At 40.4% G+C, this 23,872-nt stretch overlaps 1 protein-coding gene across 12 annotated transcripts in view; it reads left to right on the top strand.

Annotated features, from left to right (window-relative positions):
• The window catches only part of MCF2L (MCF.2 cell line derived transforming sequence like), a 172,101-nt gene that overhangs the window by 121,765 nt on the left and 26,464 nt on the right, over positions 1–23,872 (top strand). For 11 of the 12 annotated variants that reach the window (XR_012584078.1, XM_074561141.1, XM_074561206.1 and 8 more), the window contains 9 exons: positions 6,114–6,204; positions 17,159–17,278; positions 17,756–17,872; positions 18,386–18,535; positions 19,245–19,369; positions 21,146–21,260; positions 22,275–22,394; positions 23,237–23,428; positions 23,646–23,837. Coding sequence is in view for 11 of the 12 variants with exons in the window: in XM_074561141.1 (XP_074417242.1) it covers positions 6,114–6,204; positions 17,159–17,278; positions 17,756–17,872; positions 18,386–18,535; positions 19,245–19,369; positions 21,146–21,260; positions 22,275–22,394; positions 23,237–23,428; positions 23,646–23,837 (1,222 nt within the window). In the remaining variant the exon portion in view is untranslated. Of the gene's footprint in view, positions 1–5,317; positions 5,989–6,113; positions 6,205–17,158; positions 17,279–17,755; positions 17,873–18,385; positions 18,536–19,244; positions 19,370–21,145; positions 21,261–22,274; positions 22,395–23,236; positions 23,429–23,645; positions 23,838–23,872 lie in introns of those variants that run through there. The other variant, XM_074561196.1, reaches the window with a different exon arrangement.

Raw genomic sequence — 23,872 nt, 5'->3', positions numbered from 1 at the left:
AGGCAGATGGTTCCTGCCCTTTTTGCTTGCTGGGAAACCAGCATGAAACTGGTAATGTGAAACATTACCGTAGGGCTTAGCTGAATTATTTTCTTTTATAGTTGCTCTACTGGAAATTTCTATCTTGATTTGTTAATACTGTTAATACCACGTTCTTCACCATATTATCTGTCTGTCTTCTAAAGCATATAAAGGCTACTAAAGAGATGGCTCTTCTCTGCTCTCATTCATTGCCAGGCATTAGTGGTTTCTTTTTTTTTTTTTTTTTTTTTAAAATGTATGAAACACTTATGATTAAGAAAGAGTTCTTGTCTACCCCTCACCTCCCAAGAAGGCATTCCTAGCAGCAGCAGGAGAGGTAGAGAAGTGGTCTTTGAAGCAGCTCAGGTTAAATCAGTTGAAATGCCTCTGAAAATGGAGGATGGAAAGTTTCTCTTGGGGAAACAATAACCTCGCTAGTTAGTCTCTGGTTTCCAATAGCCTGTTCCTAAGCAAAGTAACAGAGAATGCCGTTCTCGCTTACCCTAGCTTGTTTGCTGATGACTGGATATAGGATGACTTCTGACTTGAAAGAGTGATAGCTGCTGGAATAACTTTTATCGTTGGGGGCATAGTGAGAATGCTTGGTGTTCAAAGTGTTCGTTACCCCTGTGCTCAGGCTACTGGACTGTCTCCTTGTATATGCTGAACCTGTTTGAGCTCCAGCTTGTCTTTTTCTGCACTGGATACAATTCTTTGAGATTTAATTTTGTTTTTAATTTTTAATGTATTTTCTTTTAAGAGCTGGTCCACACAACCCTTGTGGCATGCCCAAGCATAAACATAACTGCGGTATGGACAGGATGGGCAATACCATTCCTAAGATGATCTGTCACTTTGTCTTGTATGTTTACCCTTTTGTGGTGCAGTAGTGTGGCCAATGATGGGTGGATGGGCCAATTCCATGGTCCTGCCTACGTGTTGCGTGCCAAAAAAGATGAGGATTTGTGAGCGGCATAAGGCCCCGCATCTCTTCAAGCAGTGTGTGCATATCACTGGTGGTCAGTGATGAACTACAGAGGGTGAGTAAGCTTTAAGAAGGGATGGTACTGGGTATCTAAAGACAGCTTCAGCTGCTTATAATGCAGATTGCTGCAGACATTGCCTTGGTCCTCTGCTCAGTGCAGTAGTTCTTCACTGAATGTTACTGAAGTCCTACTACTAAAATAGTTGTTCAGCCGTTGAGAGCAAGAATTTCTACTCAGTTTGTACGTATAGGCAGAGGTAGTCAAGGTATGGAACAATCCTGAGTGTAATGTAAGCCAACTGTTTAGTAATAAGGCTTTAAGACTGAAATTCACTTTTATTAAACTGGAATTATTTACCCTAAAATGCTGCACAGAATTTCAAACGTGCAATAGTTTGATATTACTGAGTATCTGCAATGAACCTGAAGATCTGCTTTGTTTTGTTTGTAGTAGAGAGCAATGTATACAAGCAGTTTTCATACAGCAGTGTGGAAGCAATAGGAACTTACTTGTGTAGCAGTTGCCACCACCCATACCTTGGAGAAAAGCAAGGATCTTTCAGATGATGACTATGTAATTCCTTCCACACACCCCAGAGGGAAGTTTCTTTCTGCAGTCCTATGTGCTATAAGTTTTCCCACCCTTTCCCCCAGGTGCATGAGCTCACAAGTCTTGCAAATGAGAGGGAGATGTCCCCATAATCTAAAGCTGAGGAGTCACTAAGTGGAAAATTCAGTTTCTGCTCTACCCTCTGTGCAGAGTAGTCAGTGCCTGTTGGGCAGGTACTTCAACCTCACCCTCTCACCTTCTCCAAATGGTGTTATACTGGCTCCCCAAGGCAGAGGGAGGGGACTGAGCAGAAAGTTGACCCTCTGCTGCACTTTCTCCTGTCCTCTCTAGCCTCTGTTCCCCTTCCCCTGTTTTCTACCTTTCAGACGTGGCCTTTGTGAGTTTGCTGGACATATTTCCTGCAGAGCAGGGATGGTTTCTCTGGATTTCTAAAAACGTTCTGTTCTTTGTGCTGGTGAATAAACAGAAGAACACAGCTGATCTCATGGTGTGTGTGTGTGTGCTAGGAGGGAAACAAAGGAAGGAAATACTAAATTTGAATTACAAGCTTCTATAAATTATGTTTCAGAAAGTACACCGGATACAAGTGAATGTATTAAAGAAAACAGAGGTTGTAAGGGAAGTGTCAAGAAGCCTTAATAAGCAGGTGCTTCTGCTGAGGTTCTCTGCTGTTTCTCGCTGTAAGGGTTGGTTTCCAGTCACTTGCAACTCTGCCAAATTTTCTTTTCATTTTTGAGGTCTCACCTGAGTTTTTGGTTTAAAGTTTCACCAAAATAGCTGAGTTGTTCCCAAGAAGTCTGTGAACAAACCAAACGTGCTTTTCAAACATTGAAACAACCTTTTGTTTGAGAAGCTCAAGTGTCTCCATCCTTTGGTCAAGGACTCGATCTTGACATTTAGAAGATTGATGGCCTTTGTGTCAAGGAAATACCTTGAGAAAAATGTGCCTAAATCCCAGGTCACTGATGCTCAGCAGCTACTTGAGTCTGTTGTCAAAACCGTCCCTCTTCATGCTGGGGCTGAGCAGAGGCTTTTCTGTGGCTGCAGAATGAGCTTCCCAAGGGCCAGGTCCGCTACCAGGGCTGAGAGCAGGAAGACTGTCTCATGGGATGCCAGTGCCACCTGTTGACAGGCAAGCTGCCTCACCCACCGGGCAGGACCCACAGCCAAGGGAAGTGTCCGCCCGAGGAAAGATACTGAAAAACTGAGTGGGATATAGGGTAAGGGGGAATCGGGTTGAAGGATGAGGGGACTGTGATATTCAGGAAGGGGTGAGGTGAGAAATAATTTGTTCGTTCATCCTGACAGTATAAAATAAAATAAAAAAAAAGTAAAGCTCCGAGAGTTTTCGAGCTGTTCTTGGGACAAGACAGCAAGGAATGAGAATGGTTGAAGGGATGAATGGAGAGACAAGCTCGGGTGGTGGTGACAAGTTTATTGGAGAGTGATACAGAGGTGTGCGGAGACCTGGGCTAAGCTGGTGAGTACAATGCAACTGGAGCAAGGCAGGGGATAAAGCTTGCTGAGAAGGACAGGCTGTGTCCATCGGAGCATGGTTCTGCCGAGAGACAGAGCAGAAGCCAAAATGCTTTACTCCAAACAAATGGGGAGGCTGGGGGAAGAGGAAATCAATATTTGGATAGAATGTAATAAATATGGCTGGGGGAAAGAGGGGCAGCTGGTACTCACGGGTTAAATCAGAAGCCAAAGGAAAATTGACTATCTGCTTGTTACCAGAGCACCGCTCATCCTATGCGCTAAAAGAGAGCGGAGGGGGGGGATCTTGCAAACTATCTTGTAACTACGTACGCAGGTGTGTGTGGCAGCAAAGAGAGGTCAGTAGAGCAAGGGTGCACTGGCACACAGACCTGTTTCCGATATTTACTTTTCTTGAATACGTGGCTTTGTTGTCTTCATAATGTTCTCAACTTCGTTGTACACAATGTCTCAGCTGGGTTTGTTGCTTCCTGCCTACGACTTGCTGGAGCTGGATCCCAGACTCAATAGCCAGCCCTTTGCAACAAGGCACTGTTGTCAAGATAACAAATAGTTTTCCCATTGTGATCGGTTCAGGACAGAGCATTTAATTATTTTTTTTTTTAAGCAATCTACGTTAACAGAGTGTTAATGGTTTGAAGTCAGGTGCTCAAGGCTTTGCCCTGGGTGTCTTCTAGCCAGCAGTGAGGAATCCTGACTTTTATGTCTGAACGTGGAAGGGGATCCACATTCTGAATGATGCAACCACCCAAAGTATGTGATCCATCAATTTGATCCAGTGGAAAAAGAAGGCTGGCTAAAGAAATCTTTTGGGCTATCATAGAGACGTGCTTTCCTTTGTCAACTCTTCCACTTAAGTAAGCCTTGCCTTTTTTTTTTCTAGGAGGATGATATTAAGCTCTGCTTATTGCAAGGTATTGAGGCAGATGATTAACTGTGTGGAACTGCCATCTAGGTATTCTCTGGGATCCCAGTTGAGCCTGTCTTCCCCTGTGCTCCTGGAGAGAAATCTGATTGATGCTGCATCAGAGGCTTTAATTTTACTCCTGTTACACAGAAATGTCAATAGTTTCTTGAAATATGATGCAGACATTACATTTAGGTACTCTGTGGGGTCTGAGATTGTGCTTCTACTGAGGAAGTATGCAGAAATTTCAGGACTCCTGGGGACTTCTACTGAGCAGGGGAAATATCTCTCTAAGAGTTTGAAACTTTTCAAAACCCACATCAACTCTCGTGGGAACAACTGTAGCACCTTTTTCACTCCATTCACCCACCTTGGGCTGTGTGACCCAAGGAGTTTGTTTTGCTACCTGATTATTGTGGAACGTGGTTGCTATTAGCATTTTACTTTGCTCAGTGACTAAAGGATACAATTGTGAGAACTTTAAATGGGGAACAGGAAGATGCTAGAATCAATCTGGATCTCTCTTGCCCTTCAACTAAAGAAAGAGAAGGAAGAGGGGAAGCTTTAGTAAATCATGGAAGTTTACTGTAGTGGGAAGCATGTTGCTAGTATAAAGCCCTGTTTGTCTGCAAGGGTTATTTAGGCTTACAAGGCAAGTGCTCAGATGTTGTTTATCAGTGTTGTCCTAACCCAGAGGCAAGAGTTAAGTAACGTGTGCTGAATGTGGGCAGTGAGGGGTCGCTTCTAATATTCTCCTATGTTAAAATAAATGCTTAGCTGCTTTTGAAAGAATGCAGGTGTTCCTTTGCATTTTTTTTATGATTATTCATGTTTCCACCTAAATATTTAGTCTGTAAATTTGAGAGGTACTGCAATTTGTAAAAGAGAGGGGATAGGCTGTGAGTCATGTTTAAATTTGTAATTTCGAAAAATAGCTTAAGATGACATATCTGTGAGTACCTGTGTTGTTCATCCTCCTCAACCTCCTCTTATTATTATGCTACCAATGTAATCCTATAAAGTAAAGCTGGTGTTTTCATGATTCAGCAATCCTGAATAAGGGATCCTGACATTCTGTTGTGTTGTTTTTCATATTGTCTTTTAAGGTACGAAGACAAATCAATGCACCATATCTCTAAATGTCACACAGTGCAGACAGTAGGCCTTGCAGCAAATTATTACCTGGGCTAAAAATACAGCACATACATTAAAAATGACCCAATATAGGAGAAAAAAACCCCACAAACAAAACACAAATCCGAGTTCCGTCTGCCTTGTACGTGCGTGTCGTTTCCATTTTGATTGCGATTGGCTGGCGAGGGCTGCTGCTGGCATTGCACAATTGGCTTAGATGGGGAATTACAAAACAGGAGCAGATCCCTTGATTGGGACTCGGTAGCACATGCAGCTGAGCACAGGCGAAAAAGAAAGGTCACCCGTACGCAAGGATTTGAGCGGGATCTCGCTCACAGATGTTTCCATTCCGGGGAAGTGCATCTCATCTCGTTTTTCTCATCTATGACTTGAAGGCTTTAAGTGCCGCAGGGATTTTTTGTTTCGGTGACTGTAAAAATGCACCTGGGAACAAGTTTGCAACCTGGAGGCGTTATGAGAATTTCAGATGCGCAGAGCTGTATCGTGGAATGATCTGACGGACCTGTGTTTTTAAGGAGTTTTAAAGATCAGCGAGGAGGAAGACGATTCAAACAGCAGGTTAAAAGCAGATGCAAAAGGAAAAACAACTTTGTTTTGATCCTGAAATGATACTGAAAACAGCGTGAAGGAGGGATTATATCAGCACCAAAACCATGGAGAATCAAAGGGGTTTATTTTCCTCTGAAACAATCTCTGTACAAGAAATGTAAAAACTCTTTCATGAAAAAGTAGAATTAATGATTTGACTATGGTTTGAGGCTCTGTGGAACATATTTGGGACTGCTGCATCTTTCCAATGGTGTATAGTATATCTTTATCTAAGATGTTTAGATGAAGATTCTGCACAAAAAGGTCAAGCTACTTTTTTTTTAAACTAGTTTTTAACTGCTTTTTTTTAAGTGAGAGAACCAGAGGAGTTTCATTTGTATTTTTCACTAAACTTCCTCTTCTTTTCTTCTTTCTTCCTCCAAACTTAGTTTACGAGATGCTGGAATTGGATTTATTCTTGTCATAGATCGCAGACAGGACAAATGGACCTCTGTGAAAGCTTCCATACTGCGGATAGCAGTGAGTACTGTTTTAAATTAACGCCTCAGAAAGATTTTTTCCATGTTGAACCTTCCTCTTATGAGTAGACAAGCAGCAATGACTTTGTTTCTTCAACAAAATGTTAGCTAATATGTGACATAAAAAGTACCCAGTAGTGCTTTTGTGCCCCAGGTGACTGGGACCAAGCATCACGCGTGTGTGATGTGCTTTTAATGCAGTTTGTAGCTCCGGACGTCAGCCGGAGAAGGCGCTTGGAGAGCATGTGTGTGTGTCAGCTCTCCCAAGTGGGAACCTAATATTTGCACGGGCAGCCTCTGCATCTCAAGTGAGCTTCCTTTTTAGGAAGAGTTGAGGATGAGGGTCGGGATTTAATTTACCACTTGTGGAAGGAATTCAGGTGTTCGAATTAAAACAAAAGTTGCTTGTAAGCAAGGAAATCTTAGGTACTTGTTATGAGCAATCAACAGCACGTGTGGTTACTTTCTGCCTCCTTTTTAACTAATATTTTTTTAAGATGAAAACTAAGCTTATTAGAGGCTTTTTTTTTTTACACAAGTGAGAAATGACAGATTCATGTTTATCATGTGCTTACCATACTGTTTGTTTACTTTTTGTCTTTTTTCTTGTTGCCCTTGCTTGAATTGTTAGTGTTGGTAATCTTTCCAGTAAGTACTGAAAAACAGAGCTGTAAGCATCTCTTCTTTTAATTTTTCATCTCTGAGAATTTTAAGCTCTGTAAAATAAAAGTCAAATCAAAATAGTAAATGTCATTTTTGTGTAGCCCCGTTTTGACCAAAGAACTGTTTGTTTATTGTAAAATAAAAGGTATTTAATTAAAGGTATTGTATCACTTGCACTATGTGACTTTTTGTGAATGAATATATTATGATATAATATTCCCACAATACAACTTTTTCCACAATAAGTATGTTTAGGAATGTTAAAATATTAAAAATATACAGAAATATAGCAAAACTTGCTTTTGCAGCTCACTGAAATTTTGAGATGCAGCATCGAACAAATTCCAGTAATGGAAACTGAGAGCAGCACAATTTGGGGTGATTAAAGAAAAAGGACTGTATTTCTGGGGTTTTTTAATCTCTCTCAAAATTCAGTGCTGTAGTTCCTGTTTAAAGACAGGATGTGACGGTCCTTCTATTTCTGTAATTGAGGTGGTAGGGGGTGGTGGGCAACTACAGACATGTTGCTTATAGCCATAATATTAACATTTATGGTGACATTCCTCCAGTGTGTGTTATTTTGCCTAGAAGTGCCATATACAGAACCTGAGTTATCTGTCCCCTGTGATACGGGATCCATCACTGTAGTGATGGCGTTGGTGCCTAAGGGCTTTCCCGGGAGAAGGGTGTTAAGTGCAGCGAGCTCTGTGGGTTGCAGTGCTGTTGATGGTGGGTTAATTTTCTTTTTTTTCTCCTTTTGTGAGGTGTATTTAAAAGAGGAGTCATGCTTCCCAGCTGAAGTCTAATCTGTTAGAGGCATGGTCTTTTATTATATTTGTTTCTTTCGTTGAACTGGCTCAGACTTTGGCTTCGTATTGCGTCTGTGGATGTATGTGGCGGTCTTCCTCTCAGGGTTCAGCAATAATCACGTCACCTCTGAACACTTGAAAATTGTATCTTCCTATTCCAAAAAAAGATGTAGTGAAAAATTGTTGTTTGCTGTTGTCTACCATTTTTTACTATAATATCTGCCATAAATGAACTCTAAATAAATTTCTGCTGCCTGTTCCTTAAAAAAACAAAGCTAGACGTACACAATGCATATCTTGCACCAGAGTCAGGAGGATTTCTCTGTGTCCTGCTGATGGACAAAGATGTTTAAATGGCTCAAGGGCAACTAGAGTCTCAAATTCCCTTCTCTGGTTTTCCTAACCGTCTGAGTTGTCTTTTGATGGTGATCAAGCATCTGGGTGTCATTTGGGCTGTCTAGATTGAACCTGATGTCTGAAAGCCTGGTATCTCCACCGGTTTTGATTGCTTAAGCCTGTTACTGTGTGTGAGGATATGAGTCTCACCTTATTTGAAAAGGGTTTTGACTGTTGGTTCATTTGTATTAGGTCCTGCAGCATCTTCCCAGCCATCTTTCCCCATTTTTCTCTGATCGCCCCGTAGGGTTGACCCTTTTGATCTGTGAAAACAGAGATGCCAGCGCAGGCTGCTGCGGCTGGAGCACCGCCCAACAGGAATATTCTGGCTGGAGCGTGTGCCCATCACTAATATCCCAACAAATGTAGGAAATACATTTGTAAGCACTGAGTGGCTGCTAACCTGAAACTCATACTAATGTGTATGTCTTTAATAATTATTATATTATTTTCAAGGCTCTTAACACACAAATGTTTGGTTTGTACTAGTAAGTGTTAGAAGGATGTTTTGAAACAAAACTAAAGAAAGAATTTTTGTTTCAGGCTGAAATTAATGTGGAATATCTTTCTATATTAAGAACATTTTCTAGGCTTTGTTTTTCCTTCTTTGTTGTTAGGGATCATTTTCTCTTCTGGGACAGAAAATAAGCAATGACAAGCCAAATCTTTATTTCATGCTGATACTTTAGGGTTGCTATAGGGAGTCAAGGCTGTGAAGGTGAGGTAAACCTATTCTTGCAGACATAGTGGAAGGGCAGCAGCTGCACTGTTCACCCAGGATGACTGCTGCTCGAGGAGGTGCAGTGACAGCAGAACTCAAACCAAAGTCAGATGCGCTGGGATGAAAAATGGCCCCTCTTTTCCTGGGTCATGCAGAGAGATTGTGGCAAGCACGTGCCCAGGCATGCAGCCTTTGCTATTGTTATACTCAACTTGCCAAAATTGCAATGGGCAAGCAGCCCGGGAGGTTGTCCTTAGCCAGTGCAAGACTGCAGACTCTGTGGTTTAAGAGACTCTGCAAACAAGATGATTTTTTAATTTTTTTCCCCTGATTTAGCTAAAGTGAAGTTATTAGCCTAGTGCAGCCAAGAACAGCACGTGTTTGGAGGGTGACTCATTGTATCTGTGATAGGAGGGATGGATAACCTAGAGATAATGTTGACTATATAGAAAGCTTAGCTTTTAGATGGCTGTAAATTGGACAGAGTTCATCCCTACTGTTGAGTCTCTAAGAAGAATCTGGCCTACCAGGATAGCCAGGCTGAGACGTGGAGTTCTGATAGAGATGCCAAAAGCCAAGCTTTATGTTGTTGAGTGTGAAGACTTGGCACTAAATTGTCATGTTCCTAGAGAGGCCATAGAAAACTGAGAGTTATTGCAAGAAAAATAGCGAAGTTAGCTGTTGCAAATCGTTCAGTCTTATTACATTGTTTTTTCCCTGTCAGCTGCTGAGATTCTTATACATTTCTGTTATAATGTCCTGTTTTCAGGTAAACATACAGAGACACACAAGACCTTGCTGAACTTTTTAGCTCCTGTGGCTGAGCAAGTGGTTTGGCTTATGGTAGAGGATGCAAGGAGGAGCAGTTACCTAGCTTCATAAAATGGCTCCATCGTGTCCCAACTGAAGTTGGGTGAATGACAAACGCCAGACAAACTGATCCCCTTTTCCTTCCTGTGCAGTCAAAAATTACTCTTTGTTTTTTCCTCTTATTTCTTTTTTTTTTCTCTTTTCACGCCCAAACTATCAATATTCAATCCACAGTTGTAGGAGCAGGGCACGTTACTAATCAGTATGTTCTGTGGTTTCACACTGCTCTGTTTGTAGTGCCAGTATGTTTTCTTAAAAAAAAAAAAAAAAAAAAAAAATTAAGCCTATGTCATTACATTGTCTTTGTCTCTGTTGTCCTGTCATCATCGTTTTCCTTCATCTTGAGGGAAAGTTTGAAGTGTGAATTCAGCCTTCTAGACAAACAGAAAACTGCACTCCAACATCATGAAAAGTTCCACCGTAGCCATCCATCAGCCTCATATTGAAAGTCTGGAGAAAATAAACTTCTTTAAACTTGCTGCTTAGGGAATAACATACATGGGGGCAACTGCTCTTGAGGAAGCAGTTGGTATGGAGGTCACTCAGTTGGTAGCGAGAAAGTTTTATCCAGTCACAAAACTTCTCAACCCTTTCTAAATGTGACAAGAGTTGGGTTTTATCCAACCTCCTGGTGAAGTTTGCTTCCTGATTTGCCACCTTTGACTGAGGATGTGTTGCATGCAGGTTTCATGCCTTCTCTTCTAGACTTCATTGTCCAGAGCACTGTTTTCCTTAGCTCTTCATAAATCAAAATGCTGTCTTCACTGTAACAGAGGCTTAGCCCATTAATTGCTTTGAAGACTAGGGCCGAGACCTTTAGCTAGCAGGAGAAGACCAAAAGCCAAAGAAGAGACTGGAATGCTAATACCACCTTAAACCTTGCAGGAGCCAGGCAGTCCCATTTTTGTGCCATCTGGAGCTTTATTGTTGGTTTTACATCCAAGGTGAGAAACAGTGAACTACAGTAATCCAACATAGAGTTCTCTGACCTTGTTTGTAGAGAGATGTTGAGTTTCTTAGTGAGTTGTTAATGGAGAAAAGATGCGTTTAGTAACTGATGCTCCATGAAAGGCACTGTTTTATGTTATGGATAGGTATTTCCTGCTAGCCCAGTTTCTAGCTAGCTCTTTGTGTCACATTCTGAAAACTGTAATGATACGTAACAGTTTGTATGGGTTAAGTTTGAAAAAACTGCTCTTTTTTCAGCCCCTAGTCGTGTTTCTCATTTTTGCTTGGATTCAAAACAGGACCAAGAATTTTACAGTATGATGAAGCTAGAAGAGTATTTGTATTAATTTTGTAGCTATTGTTATGAATGATTCCAGTAAATTATAAACTAAAAAGGTTATTTTGAGATGCTCTATGGTTTTGTCTTATTGCTTTGGATGTTTTGAGAATATTATATGTGCAGGTACTTTTGCAGTTATTCTCGTATAGTCAGCCATTTTCCTTGTCATTACATGTTTCTTTAATACGTAAAAAGAGAGAAGTGAGTCACTTAAACTCTGAAAACAGGATCATAACATCACAAGCATTAAACACAGATCTAATGCAAAACAGTTCTATGTTTTTAAAACTAGATTTTCAAACTGGTCCTTTTATGAATTGATTTAATTCAAGATTCTTTCTTGTCAAGAAGCCTGTGTAAGAGACTTCATTCCAGCCAAGAATAAACAGTCTTCAGGGGCGGGGGGGGGAAGTACTTATTAGCTCCTTTATGTACAGAGGTATTTTGGAAAGAAGTGCCCTGTGGCTTACGGCATGCTAGTAAGTGCAGGAGGGAAAACACCACCGCAGAGTTTGGTAATGTGGGTATATTGAGGCTCTTCACAAAATGAAAAATAGTGTTGTTCCAAGTATTTTAAGACAGAACTACTAAAACTGAGTAAAGTGTTAGCTCTTCGATGGCTCGTGTCGTTCAGATATTTCTAAAAGCTGGCTGTTTTCTTGGGAAGCAGAAAAAAAGGAATTGGTAGGTTCACTGTTTATCAGCACAGCTTTCCTTTGCTGTGTAGGAGTATAAAAGACTTCTGAGCACCAGAGCAGCTGAGTGAACTGCCCTGTGGGACTGAACAGCAGACTGCAACTTTATTTTAAGTGCATCTCTGTCTAAAAGGTATACATATCTATGTACTTAATTCCTTTGTATACTGAATAAGCCCTAGGTGGAAGCCTGACATATGAAAGCTCAAAAATATTTGTTTTCTTTCCAAAAACTCACCTTTGGGTATTCACTGCTGAAAGCTGTAGTGACTGGCTTCTGCTTGTAGACCCCAGCCATCGCTCTGCTCCGTAGCAAGACCACGTTACGCAGTGGAAACCAAAGATAGGAAGAATCTCAGTACCTGTCTTTGGGGAAACGCTGTCCTTCCTTCTCTGCAAACAAGCTGCCACCCGCCCTTTCTGAGCATCAGGCAGGGGTTGTTTCCTGCTCAGCTTTTGCGGTTCCTTACCAGCCATTCAGCATCATGTCATCTTCATTCATTACCTCTCCTTACCTCCCCCTGTTAGCAGCCACTTAACTTCAGAGTCAGCACTGATGCCTCTCTGTCATTAACATTCTGTGAAGGAAAGTGATAATTAAGATTATATGCAACTAACTTAATTTTACATTTTACCCGAAACCCACCTGGGTTCAGTCTCTTTAAGATTCCCCCTTTCCAGAAGCCTGGAGTATGCAGTGGAAAGCTCCCCATCCCTGAGAAGCGGAGGCCTGAAAGCAGGCAGGTCCGCCTGTTCCCGAGTATTTATTGACTGATTTCCTGGAGGATTTCGGGTAGCTCCTGTTTTGTGCGGCCAGTGAAATTTCTTCCCTGTTTCAGGTTTGGGGTACTCATAGGGCAGCAAAGATCTTAGTGTATTGGAAAACTTTGATTTAAGGGCTGTGCTGTATATAAATTCCTGGTTTGGTCAGGTTTATTTCAAATCTGATAACTACGTGCACGTCTACATCTTTTTCTGTATCTTTGGAATCGGCACTGGCCTGACTGGATGGGGAAGTGAATGAGATAAGCGGATAAAAAACTAATTCCAGGAGTGTCATGAAGTATCAAGTGCCAGTGCTGATGCACTGATAAGTGCCAGCGAGATGAAGGAATATATGTGTTGGGCTAGGATAGAATAAGGGCTACCCTAATTTTTATAGAGGATACCAAAAATACGACAGTGGGTTGTTTTGTTTTTTTTTTTTTTCCCCTGCTGGTCTCTTTTGCATAGGCATTAAATGAGTTGAAGTGCAATATTTGAGACAAGATATTGGGGGAGCAGTCAATATTAATTAATCTAGTAAAGAAATACACTTTTGGAAAAAACAGTTTTCAAGCACACAAACCCTTCTTCAAGTCACAATGATGTTCAGTGACTTCACTAAAACAGTCCTTGAAGGCACTTTATTTTATGACGCTACTTAGCATACATGAATATTTATTTTTGTGCTTAACACTTGGCACAGCATTGTTGAGAAGTCATTGTTTGCTCTGCCTGCTTAGCTTGCAGTGGCTTCAAACAAATATGCTGCTGGACTGGAACAGAGATTATTTTGTTGTTGTTGTTGTTGTTCTCTCTTGTTCAGGGTGAGTTGACTGGTTGATAAAGTTCAAATGCATCTAAGCAGTGTCTCTTCCATCATATCATTGTCTCTGCAAGTCACTAGGGCTTTAGAAAGAAAAGAAGTTAGGAAAATAGTAATATTTGGGTAGTGAAGATATAAGCTCAGAGAAACTGTAATAGCTGGGACTGGTCCAGCATTGTTTACTGTAGAAATCCTACCTTTTTTTGTTGTTGTTTCGCAAAGGTCAATTTGCAAATTTCACTCCTAGCCACGACAAACACAGGAGGCATCATTTTTTGAGACTGTTTTTTTTTTTTTTGTGGTTTTTTAGGGATGACCAACCGAAAAAAAACACAAGAAGTGTTGGAAATAGTCTAGTGGAGACAAGAACACTGTTGTAGAGAATCTAGAATTTGAGCTTTTCCTGAGAGATAGAGAACTTCTGGCAAGTCTTGAGTGGGAATTATTCTAGATGGTACGAGACTAGTCATTTCAACAGCATGGTTTTGGGTAGACACACTGAGATGGAGAAATATTGTAATGTGTATTCTCTGTCTCTTTTCTTTGAATTGAACATTAATGAGAGACCCTACTTAATTTGATCATGGAGTTAAACTCTGTATCTCGGAAGAGTTAATACACAGTTTAGAAAAATTTACTGTTGCATTGCATTTGGCTACTAACTACTGTTTGCTTCAGTAATAGTCTAAATATCATACAATAACAGCATGGGTTCATAGAGTCATAGAATATCTTGAGTTGGAAGGGACCCATAAGGACTATCAAGTCAAACTCCCTGTTCCTCGCAGGACTACCCAAAACTAAGCCATATGGCTAAGAGCGTAATCCAGACGCTCCTTGAACTCTGACAGGCTTGGTGCTGTGACCACTGCCCTGGGGAACCTGTTCCAGTGACCGACCAGCCTCTCTGTGGAGACCCTTTTCCTAATGTCCAATCTGAACTTCCCTGACACAGCTTCATTCTGTTTCCTCATGTCTATCGCTGGTCACCAGAGGGGAGATCAGCACCTCTCCCTCTGCTGCCCCCCTTGAAGAAGTTGTAGACTGCGATGAGATCATCCCTCAGTCTTCTCTTCTCCAAGCTGAACAAACCAAGTGACCTCAGCAGCTCCTCGTAAGTCTTGTCCTTGAGGCCTTTCACCATCTTGGTCACCCTCCTCTGGACACACTCTAATAGTTTGATGTCCTTCTTATACTGAGGTGCCCAAAACTGCACACGGTACTCAAGGTGGGGCAGCACCAGTACAGTGTAGAGTGGGACAGTCACTTCCTGGGAGGGCTGGGGGGACCTCAAAAGATCATCTGGTCCAACCCTTCATGGGGAAAGGGAGCTTTGATGAGATTATCTAGCACCCTGTCCGATCACATGTTGAAAACCTCCAGTGATGAGTATTCCACCCGGACACTGGGGAGGTTGTTCCAACGAATGACTGTTCTCACTGTGAAATAATTTCTTTCCTATGTCAAGATGAAACCTCTCCTGATGCAACTTTTACCCGTTGCCCCTTGTCTTCTCCACATAGCTCCTTGTGAAGAGAGAACCTCTGTCTTCTTTGTAGCCACCTTTGTAAGTGGTGGCTAGAATACTGTGATGAGGTACCCCTGAGCCTTCTCCTTGGAGAAGAGATGCAACTCCTTCAGTCTGTCTTCATAGGGTACAATCTCCAGCCCATTGATCATCTTTGTGGCCCTCCTTTGGACCACTCCAGTCTGTCCACGTCTTTCTTGAATTGTGGGAACCAGAACAGAACACGGTACTCCAGGTGCCACTGGACAAGTGCTGATTAGATTGGGATGGTCATGTGTCTATCTCTGCTAGTCATGTCCCTGCAGATGCAGCCTGGGATCCAATTTCCCTTGGTTGTTGCAGTGTCACACTGCTGACTCACGTTTGGCTTGTTGTCCACCAGCATCCCCGGTTCCTCGCAGGATATTGTCTCTAAAACTCTGGAATGAACATCTAGACCACAGTCACAAAGTGTAAAAGTGAGAATTTAGAGTTAGAATGAAGAAATTTTGCTCATAAGTGTAACTTAAAATTTATTTTTACCATTCAGTGTCTTTCATGCTTCGTCATTTCATTCCATTGTGTGTTTCTAAGGTATCTGCTCAACTTGAAGCTAACAGGGCAGGCATTTCCCAGTATTCTGGGTAAAGCTAAATGGATAACATCCATGCCCTGTCGAAGACAGTATGTGTGAATGTCATGTACTGGGGCAGATATCTCACATGAAGATCTATTATTTTTTCAAAGTCTAAAGATACTTCTTCTTGGAGCTTTTTCTTCTGAAACGATGGCATTGCTATTGGATAAACTTCATGTTTTGGAAGTTAATTTTTACCTTCAACAGCTCTGTCAGAGTCCGAGCCCTGCTGCTGCAGGCACAAAATAAACTGACACATGTCTAAATAAATAGATTACATAGCTATTATTCTAAAAATATTATTCGGGAGACTTAATAAAAAAAACTTTTTCTTAGTATGAGTTAAATAATTTTCTTAAATAAATTTGTGGCTGAATACTTCAGAAGAGATGGTTAAAAATCATCTTTTCCTTGCTTTTTCTTCTGAATTTTCTGTAAAAAGTTTTCCCTCTGCTTACTACTTTTAATACACATAGAAAGATTGATTACAGTGCAAGGATGGGGTGGGGAGCTAGTGTGGGCACTCAGAATTGCCTGGGTCCTGTTCCCAGCCCTTGGGCACACTCTTGAGGACTGAATCACTGTGCTTTCTAGAAAATTTGGACATCACTGAAGTAGAGACAGATTGTGAAGCTCAAGTCTTTTAAGGTTCTTCAATCAATTGGAGATCTCAGTTGTACACTGAATATCTGGGGAACCACAATGAATCTGTGAGGTCTCCCAGAAAAGTTTTTGACTACTTTTCTCTTTTTTTTTAAGTATGTCATTTCCAATGCTAAATACCTGGAGCCCTTGGAAACATTAAAATGAGTATTAAACCACTCTCCAACCTTCCAGACACAAAGAGTTTCACTATACATGGAAACAGCGCATGGCATAACAGCTCCTTCAGTCAGTGTTTATTTTTGGTTGGCTTTTTTTGTAGTAATTCAATTTGCTAGAAATGTGACATTATTTCCAACAGTATAATGAAGAAAATTGCATACTTAATCATTATAATGATCATTTCTTTAGTGAGCTTCACTGCCTCCCTACAGTGGAAATACTGAATAGGGGAGAAGACTTGCATGATTTCATGAATGGCTAAATGCCAGGTATGCAAACCTCTGCCTCAGCTGAGGGTGATTTTTAGTAATTTAATGCTGCTACTTTGCTTTGCTTCTTCTGTTTTCCCACTATCGCTTGTAGAACTGGGAAAGATCCATCGGACTACTAGTTGGAAGATGATGAGGGAAAAACCACAGCTGAGAATTAATTACATTTGATTTTTATTTCTCTCTGCAAAATTAAAGCTTGTTTTGAAGCTACCGCCTGAGAAATTCTGTTTCAGTGGCAATAGTTTCTGTAGGCAACTGGCAAAGTAATATATGAACAAAGTAGAAACGTGTTTTTAGGTGCTCAGACAATAATGGAGGTTTTTCTTGGCACGTTCTATTCAAGAGAAGATAAGGTAACCATGAACGTACTGCTGCTGAAAAAGTACGGAGCCCCCGCTGTTTGTTCATTAGCCTCCTTGGCAAGGATGTAATCTTCGCTGAAGAGCAGTACAAGCCAGTCCTAAAAAATTTGATTCCAGGAGAGCAGATCCTGTTCCCAAAGACGAGTAAATGTCTCTCTGAATGAAGCTCTCTGTGCAAGTTTTGCTGGGTTTATAATTGGTCACCCCATTATGGGAGGCCTTTGATACGGTTGGTTTGTGGTTTAACAGGAGCTTTCTGCTTGTTCAAAAATATTTTCTGGAGCTGAGACACAGAAAATAGCAGACTAAACTTGTTTTGCAGGCATCTTTCCCGGGAAACCTGCAACTAGTCCTCGTTCTGCGCCCAACAGGATTTTTTCATCGAGCTCTCTCGGACATTGCTTTCAAGTTCAACAAAGATGAGTTTAAAATGAAAGTACCTGTAAGTAATCCTTTCTTTTCTCTTTATTATCGGGGTCTGTTAAAGTACTTAATCTAGCCAGCAAGGACCAAAAACCAAAAAAAAACAAACCAAACTTGAACAAAACCCCCATGCTTAAAGGTAGTTCTTGAATCTTGAACTAAAGGTTCCTCTTAGAAAATAGTCATATATGGTTTATCAAGATAAAAAAAACTCGATGTGGTCATTTATGTTGTATAATTCATAAGCTTTATTTTAATACGCGCTGTTAAGCGTGATGCTCATGCTCGTTTACTATTATTTAAATTTACATCATCTTCAACTGAAACAACTGTTAAGTTTGTTTATTCTATACCCGAAGGAAATAGTTCCCTCACTTGCTTCTGTATTGAACTGAAATTTCTCTATATGAGGCTGAAGCATGGGGCTTAGAATCCTTAATAAGGGACTTCTCGCCACTGTTTGCGTTTGCTTTTTTTTTTTTTATTGCTGCTGCAGATCATAATGCTGGGCTCAGTATCAGAACTGCAGGGTTACATTGATAAAACACAATTAACAGAAGATCTTGGTGGCACCCTGGATTACTGCCATAACAGATGGCTGTCCCGTCGCACTGTAAGTCTTAAGTTTTTCTTTTAACTTTTCAGCTTAACAAACCCTTCTGTTTTGTACCCTGTCATTTATAAAGCAGGCGCCAAGTGATGCAAGTTCACTTGCTCAGAGTGAGAAGATATTCCCAATGGTACTTAGTCATCTTAGGGGAAAAAAAATATGAGTAATAATTTGGGAGTGGTTTTCTGAACACTCAGAGCGAAGGAGCTACAGCATATTATTATGTTGAAGTTGATTGGTTTTGCTACGAGAAAGGAAAAGCTCAAGTTGTAGAATAACTCCAGATTATAAAAATATGAGGAAGATATACCTGATACGAGCCTAGGAAAAACATACAATTAAGGAATTAATGGTGACGGTATCTGTTGCTTGCAAAATTATACTTTGACCATTTTTTCAGTCTCGTAATTCATCTGCTTGGGTTTGTTTTGCGAGTTATATTTTGTGTGTATGTGTCTGTCTGTACATATGCATGTGATGAGCATGAAACATCATTAATGGTTTTTATTCCAAAAGGCTATAGAAGGTTTTGCCCAAAAGGTTAAGCAAACAGCTCAGATTCTTCAGTCCTTTGGGACTGAGCTGGCTGAAACAGAACTACCAAATGATGTGCAATCAACTAGCTGCCTTCTTGCAACACACACAGAAAAGAAGGACAAAATGAAGGTATGTAATTTTTGTAAAGATGCCATCTTCTAGTTAAACTGTGTTTTAATTTAAAACTAATAATGTTAGTAGACAATCTGGAGGATGTTAATAGACAATAATAATGCAAAACATTTGAATCTTATTGAACTTGTTTTGCTTTGCTTTGATGTTAAAAATCCTTTCTGCATTCAAAAATGACATTTCTTGCATCTAAGTTTACTTATGTACAAATGCATATTGATTTGTATGTGGAAACAGAAATTTCTTTCTAAGTAGTGGTATGTTTAATTTGTAGTTTTGTTTGCAACAAGAAATTTGATTGTATTTACGTGCATATGAAAATGTATGACCTTCTGAACAATGGACAAATGTTCTTTCAAATTGGCTTAAATGAAAACTATTTGAGAATTTCAGAACCATGCATCTGAAACTGTTGAGATATTTGTAGCCTAAGGAGACACTAGAAGTCAATCTGTCATGAAAATTCAACTCGGTTACACTGGGTTCTTGAGATGATGAACGTAGAAAAGGCTGACATCTAGCATTTACTGTCTGTATTTGTTGTCAAATACTGCTTTTAATCAAACCATGCTTGTTCTATTGCTATTAAAACAAAATCCTTTTTCCAGTTTGGTGCCTTATGAAGTCTGCTTAAAAAAACCCCAAAACCGACACAACTACACACAACTACAGTGTGTGGGGGGTTTTGTTTTGTTTTGTTTTGTAGGAGGATATCAGATTAGCCGTAGAACAGGGAGATGATATCCTTGGAAGTATTACAAAACCAGTTACTGAGAACCCTGAATACAAACTGAATCAAGATCAGCTAGACAATCAAACAACGGTAGAAAGGTGAGAGGAATGAAATACTGAACATGCTGCTTTTCTGGGGTTTTTTTGACCCCTCCCTGGCTCTTTTACTTAATTCCATATGCATGCTTAGCAAATAAGCAAATGTTGCAATGTGAACATATAAAAGGTACCTTCAGAAACAGCTCCTCTGTTGTCAGATCTTTACTGAGCAAAGTAATCTCTGGATGGTCATTACTGGGTCACCTGGATGTAAGGAAATAGGGGATGCTGTTTGAGTTCCAGTACCACCAAGTAATGCTGTTTGGGTTTTTTTGTTGTTCTTTTTTTTTTTTTTTTTTTGCCCCCACCCCCTCTTGTCAGATTTGGACTATGTAGTTGAGCAGCTTTTCCTTATTTGAAGTATCGATGCTTTGCAATCCAAGCAAATTTTGCTGCTGTAGGGAAAGCAGGAGGGAAAGACAGAAGTGATATATCCCCTTTTTTTTTCAGTAGACTTGTCCACTTCTGTTAAGTCCTTTTGATTTGAAGTGGGAGGTTTCTCTTTTTCTTTAAACCTGCCTGAAGGAGCTTCTAACGTTTCTGATACCTTATCAATGTCGTTAGTAGCCTTTGAAGGGCTACTGGGGAGTACACCACTCTTGAAGTATGCACAAACTTCCTATATGCTTCCTTTGAGCATATAATAGATGTTTTCCTTTGCTCCGCACCCCCCTTATATTACTGCCAATTTTGAAGACATTATATCACCATAGCACAGATGTAAATTTGCACAAAGCTATGAAAGCATAGCTCATTTCCCCCAGGCAGTATTCTGCATTCTTTTTTTGTCTGTCATTCCATGTTTCTATTACACTCAGGCTGACTTTTCTTGCCAAATAACTGTCCGTTCCAATCCACAAAGCTTGGCAGAAGTCACTTTTTTTTGGTCGCTGTTGCTATCAGCTATCCGAAGGACAATCAGGGTGGAGGTTGCTGATTTATCCAAAATGTTCCCACTCGATACAATATCTGATGGAAGTTGGAAAAAACTCAATGTATGTGTCCCTGCCTTTTTTCTAATCGGTTTTAACTTGTAAATTCAGGGTTCATTTCTGTGCTATTAAAGAGAAAAATTAGTTAAAATTCTGATGTATGGCCTTCCCTGGATGGGTCACCTAGGTACAGCAGAGCACGCTGTAAAGATAAATCCATAGGATACCGTACTGTCAAATGTAATATTGGAAGATAAGTCAAAAAGTAAAAGTCTTAAGGCATTGGCCAAAATTATAATCGAAGAAGGTTCTTTTCATCGCAGTACTGCTGTACGCTTGCCTGTGATATTTAAGTAGTAACTCTGCTCAGAAGAGGAGGAGCAATGACCTTCAGGTTTATTATGAGCCTTGCTCCAAGGAATGAAACGTAAGGGCAGCTGGCTGGCTGGTCACAGCAGTACAAATTTTTGCCTTCATTTTTCCTTATAGCCCAAGGCTTGGGTTCCTCTGGGTCCTAGCCCACACACATTTTCATGTTTTATTTGTTTGCTAGCCCCATGTCCCCAGGCCAGAGCTGAGAAGCAGTATGTGCAGCAGCTAGCTTCAAATCAGCACTTGCCAAATTTTCAGAACTTAATGTTTGTGTTGGGTTTCAGTTTTACATCAATGTTATTCTAGGAAACAATTCCGTGCAATGCTCAAAAAAGTTTCCTATATCCAGTTTATTTTTTCTGGAAAAATATTGCTTTGGGGAGGCTTTTTGTTTACTGTGGAAGATTGTATTGTCCCTTGAAGATTGCACCCATCGTTCTTACAGTATTTCTTTTGGGTTTTTTTTCTTAAGGCTTCTGTCTCAATTACATGAAACAGAGACTGCCTTTGATGAGTTTTGGATTAAGCATCAGCAAAAACTCGAGCAGTGTCTGCACCTTCGGAATTTTGAACAGAATTTTAGAGAGGTGAGAACTTCTTGCTGGCAGTCAATATTTGGTAATATAGAAATGACTCGGAAGAAAGTACTTCTCCCTCTTGTTTTCGCAGGTCTTGTGTGTTCTTGAAAGCTTTCTCCAACCTTTTTCTTGTACATGTCCTTACTTGACATCCTGCTATCTTTACTACCTTGAATACTTGCCTATAGAGACATAATAACCTCTCTTCTGCAGTGTTATGATTTTTTTTTTTTCCACGGGCCCAGCAGTGTATAAGCTTTCAAAAACTCCTTTGAAACCTGTTCTCCACCACAGAAGCCTAATATGCTGGCTGCAAACCTTTCATCTTGCCAGTAGGCCCTTTTATGGAACCAAGACTTACCTAAACCTTCTGGCTGAAATTTTATAAAACGGTCTCCAACGCTGTGGGTGGGAAGTTGCAACCATGCTGTTAGAAACTGGGTGGAGGCTGAACTGAAATTTTTACAGCCAGTTTCTGATCTCATGTTAGTTTAACTCATATGCATGATGGCACCTACAGTCACTTTACGCTGGTGTAGCTGATCTCAGAGCACGGCCCCTGTGTCTCCATGGGAGCAATGCTCAAAAACCCTCTTACAAGTGTCTGTCTGTCTCTCTCTCTGTGTGTCTGTGTCTCAACCAGTTGTTAGGGTGAGGGCCTCTCCCTCATGTTTTGCTTTTTATGTTAAAGTTTATGTTGTATTATTGTCATCTGGTAAAAGCAAGACCATAAATGTTTCCTGAGCATGAGTTTTCCTGCCCTCTTTTTTTTTTTTTTTTTTTTTTTTTTTTTTTCCCCAGTACCAGGAAACATGATTACTTCACTGACTTTTCTTTGTATTTGTTTTCATTTTGAATTGTGGGTAAAGGTAGGCCGACAAAAAAATGATTTGTCTCTGTGCCCCAGTAACCCCATAATGTGAGTCACCTGACTGGAAATAGTGTCTATCAGCTATTTAACTGATGGGTATCCAGAGATATGGAAAATCATCTTCATTGATACATAGTTATGTTTCATTTCAGGTCAAAGCAGCTTTGGATATTGTGTCCGAGAGACTGTCTGCTTTCTCAGATGTAGGAAACAGCTGTTCACATGTGGAGCACATTTTGAAAGATCTTGCCAACTTTGAAGAAAAATCATATGTAAGAACTCTGCAAGTCCTCTTAATTTCTAGTATGACAATGCGTATGTAGAGGGGAACAGTATTTGGTTATTGAGTATATCTTATGAACAGAGCTTAAGCTGACAACAGGACAGAATTAATGTCTTAAGTAACATGGAGAGGGAATTTGAAATAAAGTCTTCGACCATTGGAGCGTCCCAGTTCTCCAGCATCCCTCAATAAAGAGCAGAGTGACCAGTCACTAACTTGCTGTGATCAGTTCATGGAAGAATTGCGTGTAGTGTGTACATAGCCAAGTTCTGCACTTAGTGACCAAGGGGCCACTTCCATTCCTGTTAAAGCCACTTATTTAATTAAATCTCAGAAATGAGAAGGCTGTGTATTGAACGTACGGTACGTTAAAAGATGACGAACAGAAACATACACTGTGAAAAAAGTAGAAAGGAAACCTTATGATCTGTGCTTCACAATAAAATATAGCTCTATAAGTAAGGTCATTGCTCTTGAGACTGAGGTGGGTTCAGATTTGGGTTCAGGTTGCTGCTGTGCTCCGAATTGCATACATGCAAACCTGCTGCTGACTAAGGCATAGAAGGACTAATAGTGGTTCCCTCACAGAGCTCATATGATTAAACTCAATGTTTCTGAAGTACTCTGGATACAATAAAGAAGGAGGCATTAGAAGTTGTTGGGCATCTGGGAAGACACTTTGATTTATTAAGCAAGGCAACTGTTAGCTAAAGATGTATTCTATATCGACATGTGTATTTAACTTCGTAAAACAAATGGTATAATTTTTAATATTTTTCATTGTTGTTGACCCAAGGAAAGATGTACCTAAATCAATTCTTGCTTTCTTAGGAAACTATAGCAAAAGCCAGAATGTTAGCGTCAGAGGGTGATGCTTTTATTCAAAGCAATCATTATGCCATGGACTCCATTATTCCAAAATGCAGTGAACTTCATCATCTCTGTGATGCCTTCGCTACTGAGACAGAACGGAGGAGGAATCTTCTTAACAAATCTCTAGAACTTCATGACTTACTAGAAAAGGTAAATTTTGTATGAAACAGTTCTGTTTCCCATCTTGTTTGCTAAAACTTCAGTCAACCAATTGTCATAATGGCAGGTAAAAACATCTGGGTATGCTGGAAGTTTTCTCCTTAAATAGCTGAATACATTACAAGTAGAGGTATGAAATGGTTTAGACCTCTTAGTGTTTGATGCTGACATGAGTGCATTCTCAGCCTGTGCTTTTCTTTGTTTTTAGTCTATGAAGTGGTGCGATGAAGGAATTTATCTGCTGGCTTCGCAGCCGGTAGATAAGTGTCAGTCTCAGGATGGTGCAGAATCAGCATTACAGGAGATTGAGAAATTCCTGGACACTGGTGCGGGCAACAAAATCAAGGAGTTGAATAAAATTTACAGAGAGTATGCACCCATCCTCAACGAGGACCTAAAGGTACCACAAGACGTTTATGTGTATCCGTGCATCCA

The sequence above is a fragment of the Larus michahellis genome, chromosome 1 (genome assembly GCF_964199755.1).
Source record: "Larus michahellis chromosome 1, bLarMic1.1, whole genome shotgun sequence".
NCBI classification, from domain to species: domain Eukaryota; kingdom Metazoa; phylum Chordata; class Aves; order Charadriiformes; family Laridae; genus Larus; species Larus michahellis.
This window is presented reverse-complemented; position numbering and strand designations above follow the sequence as displayed.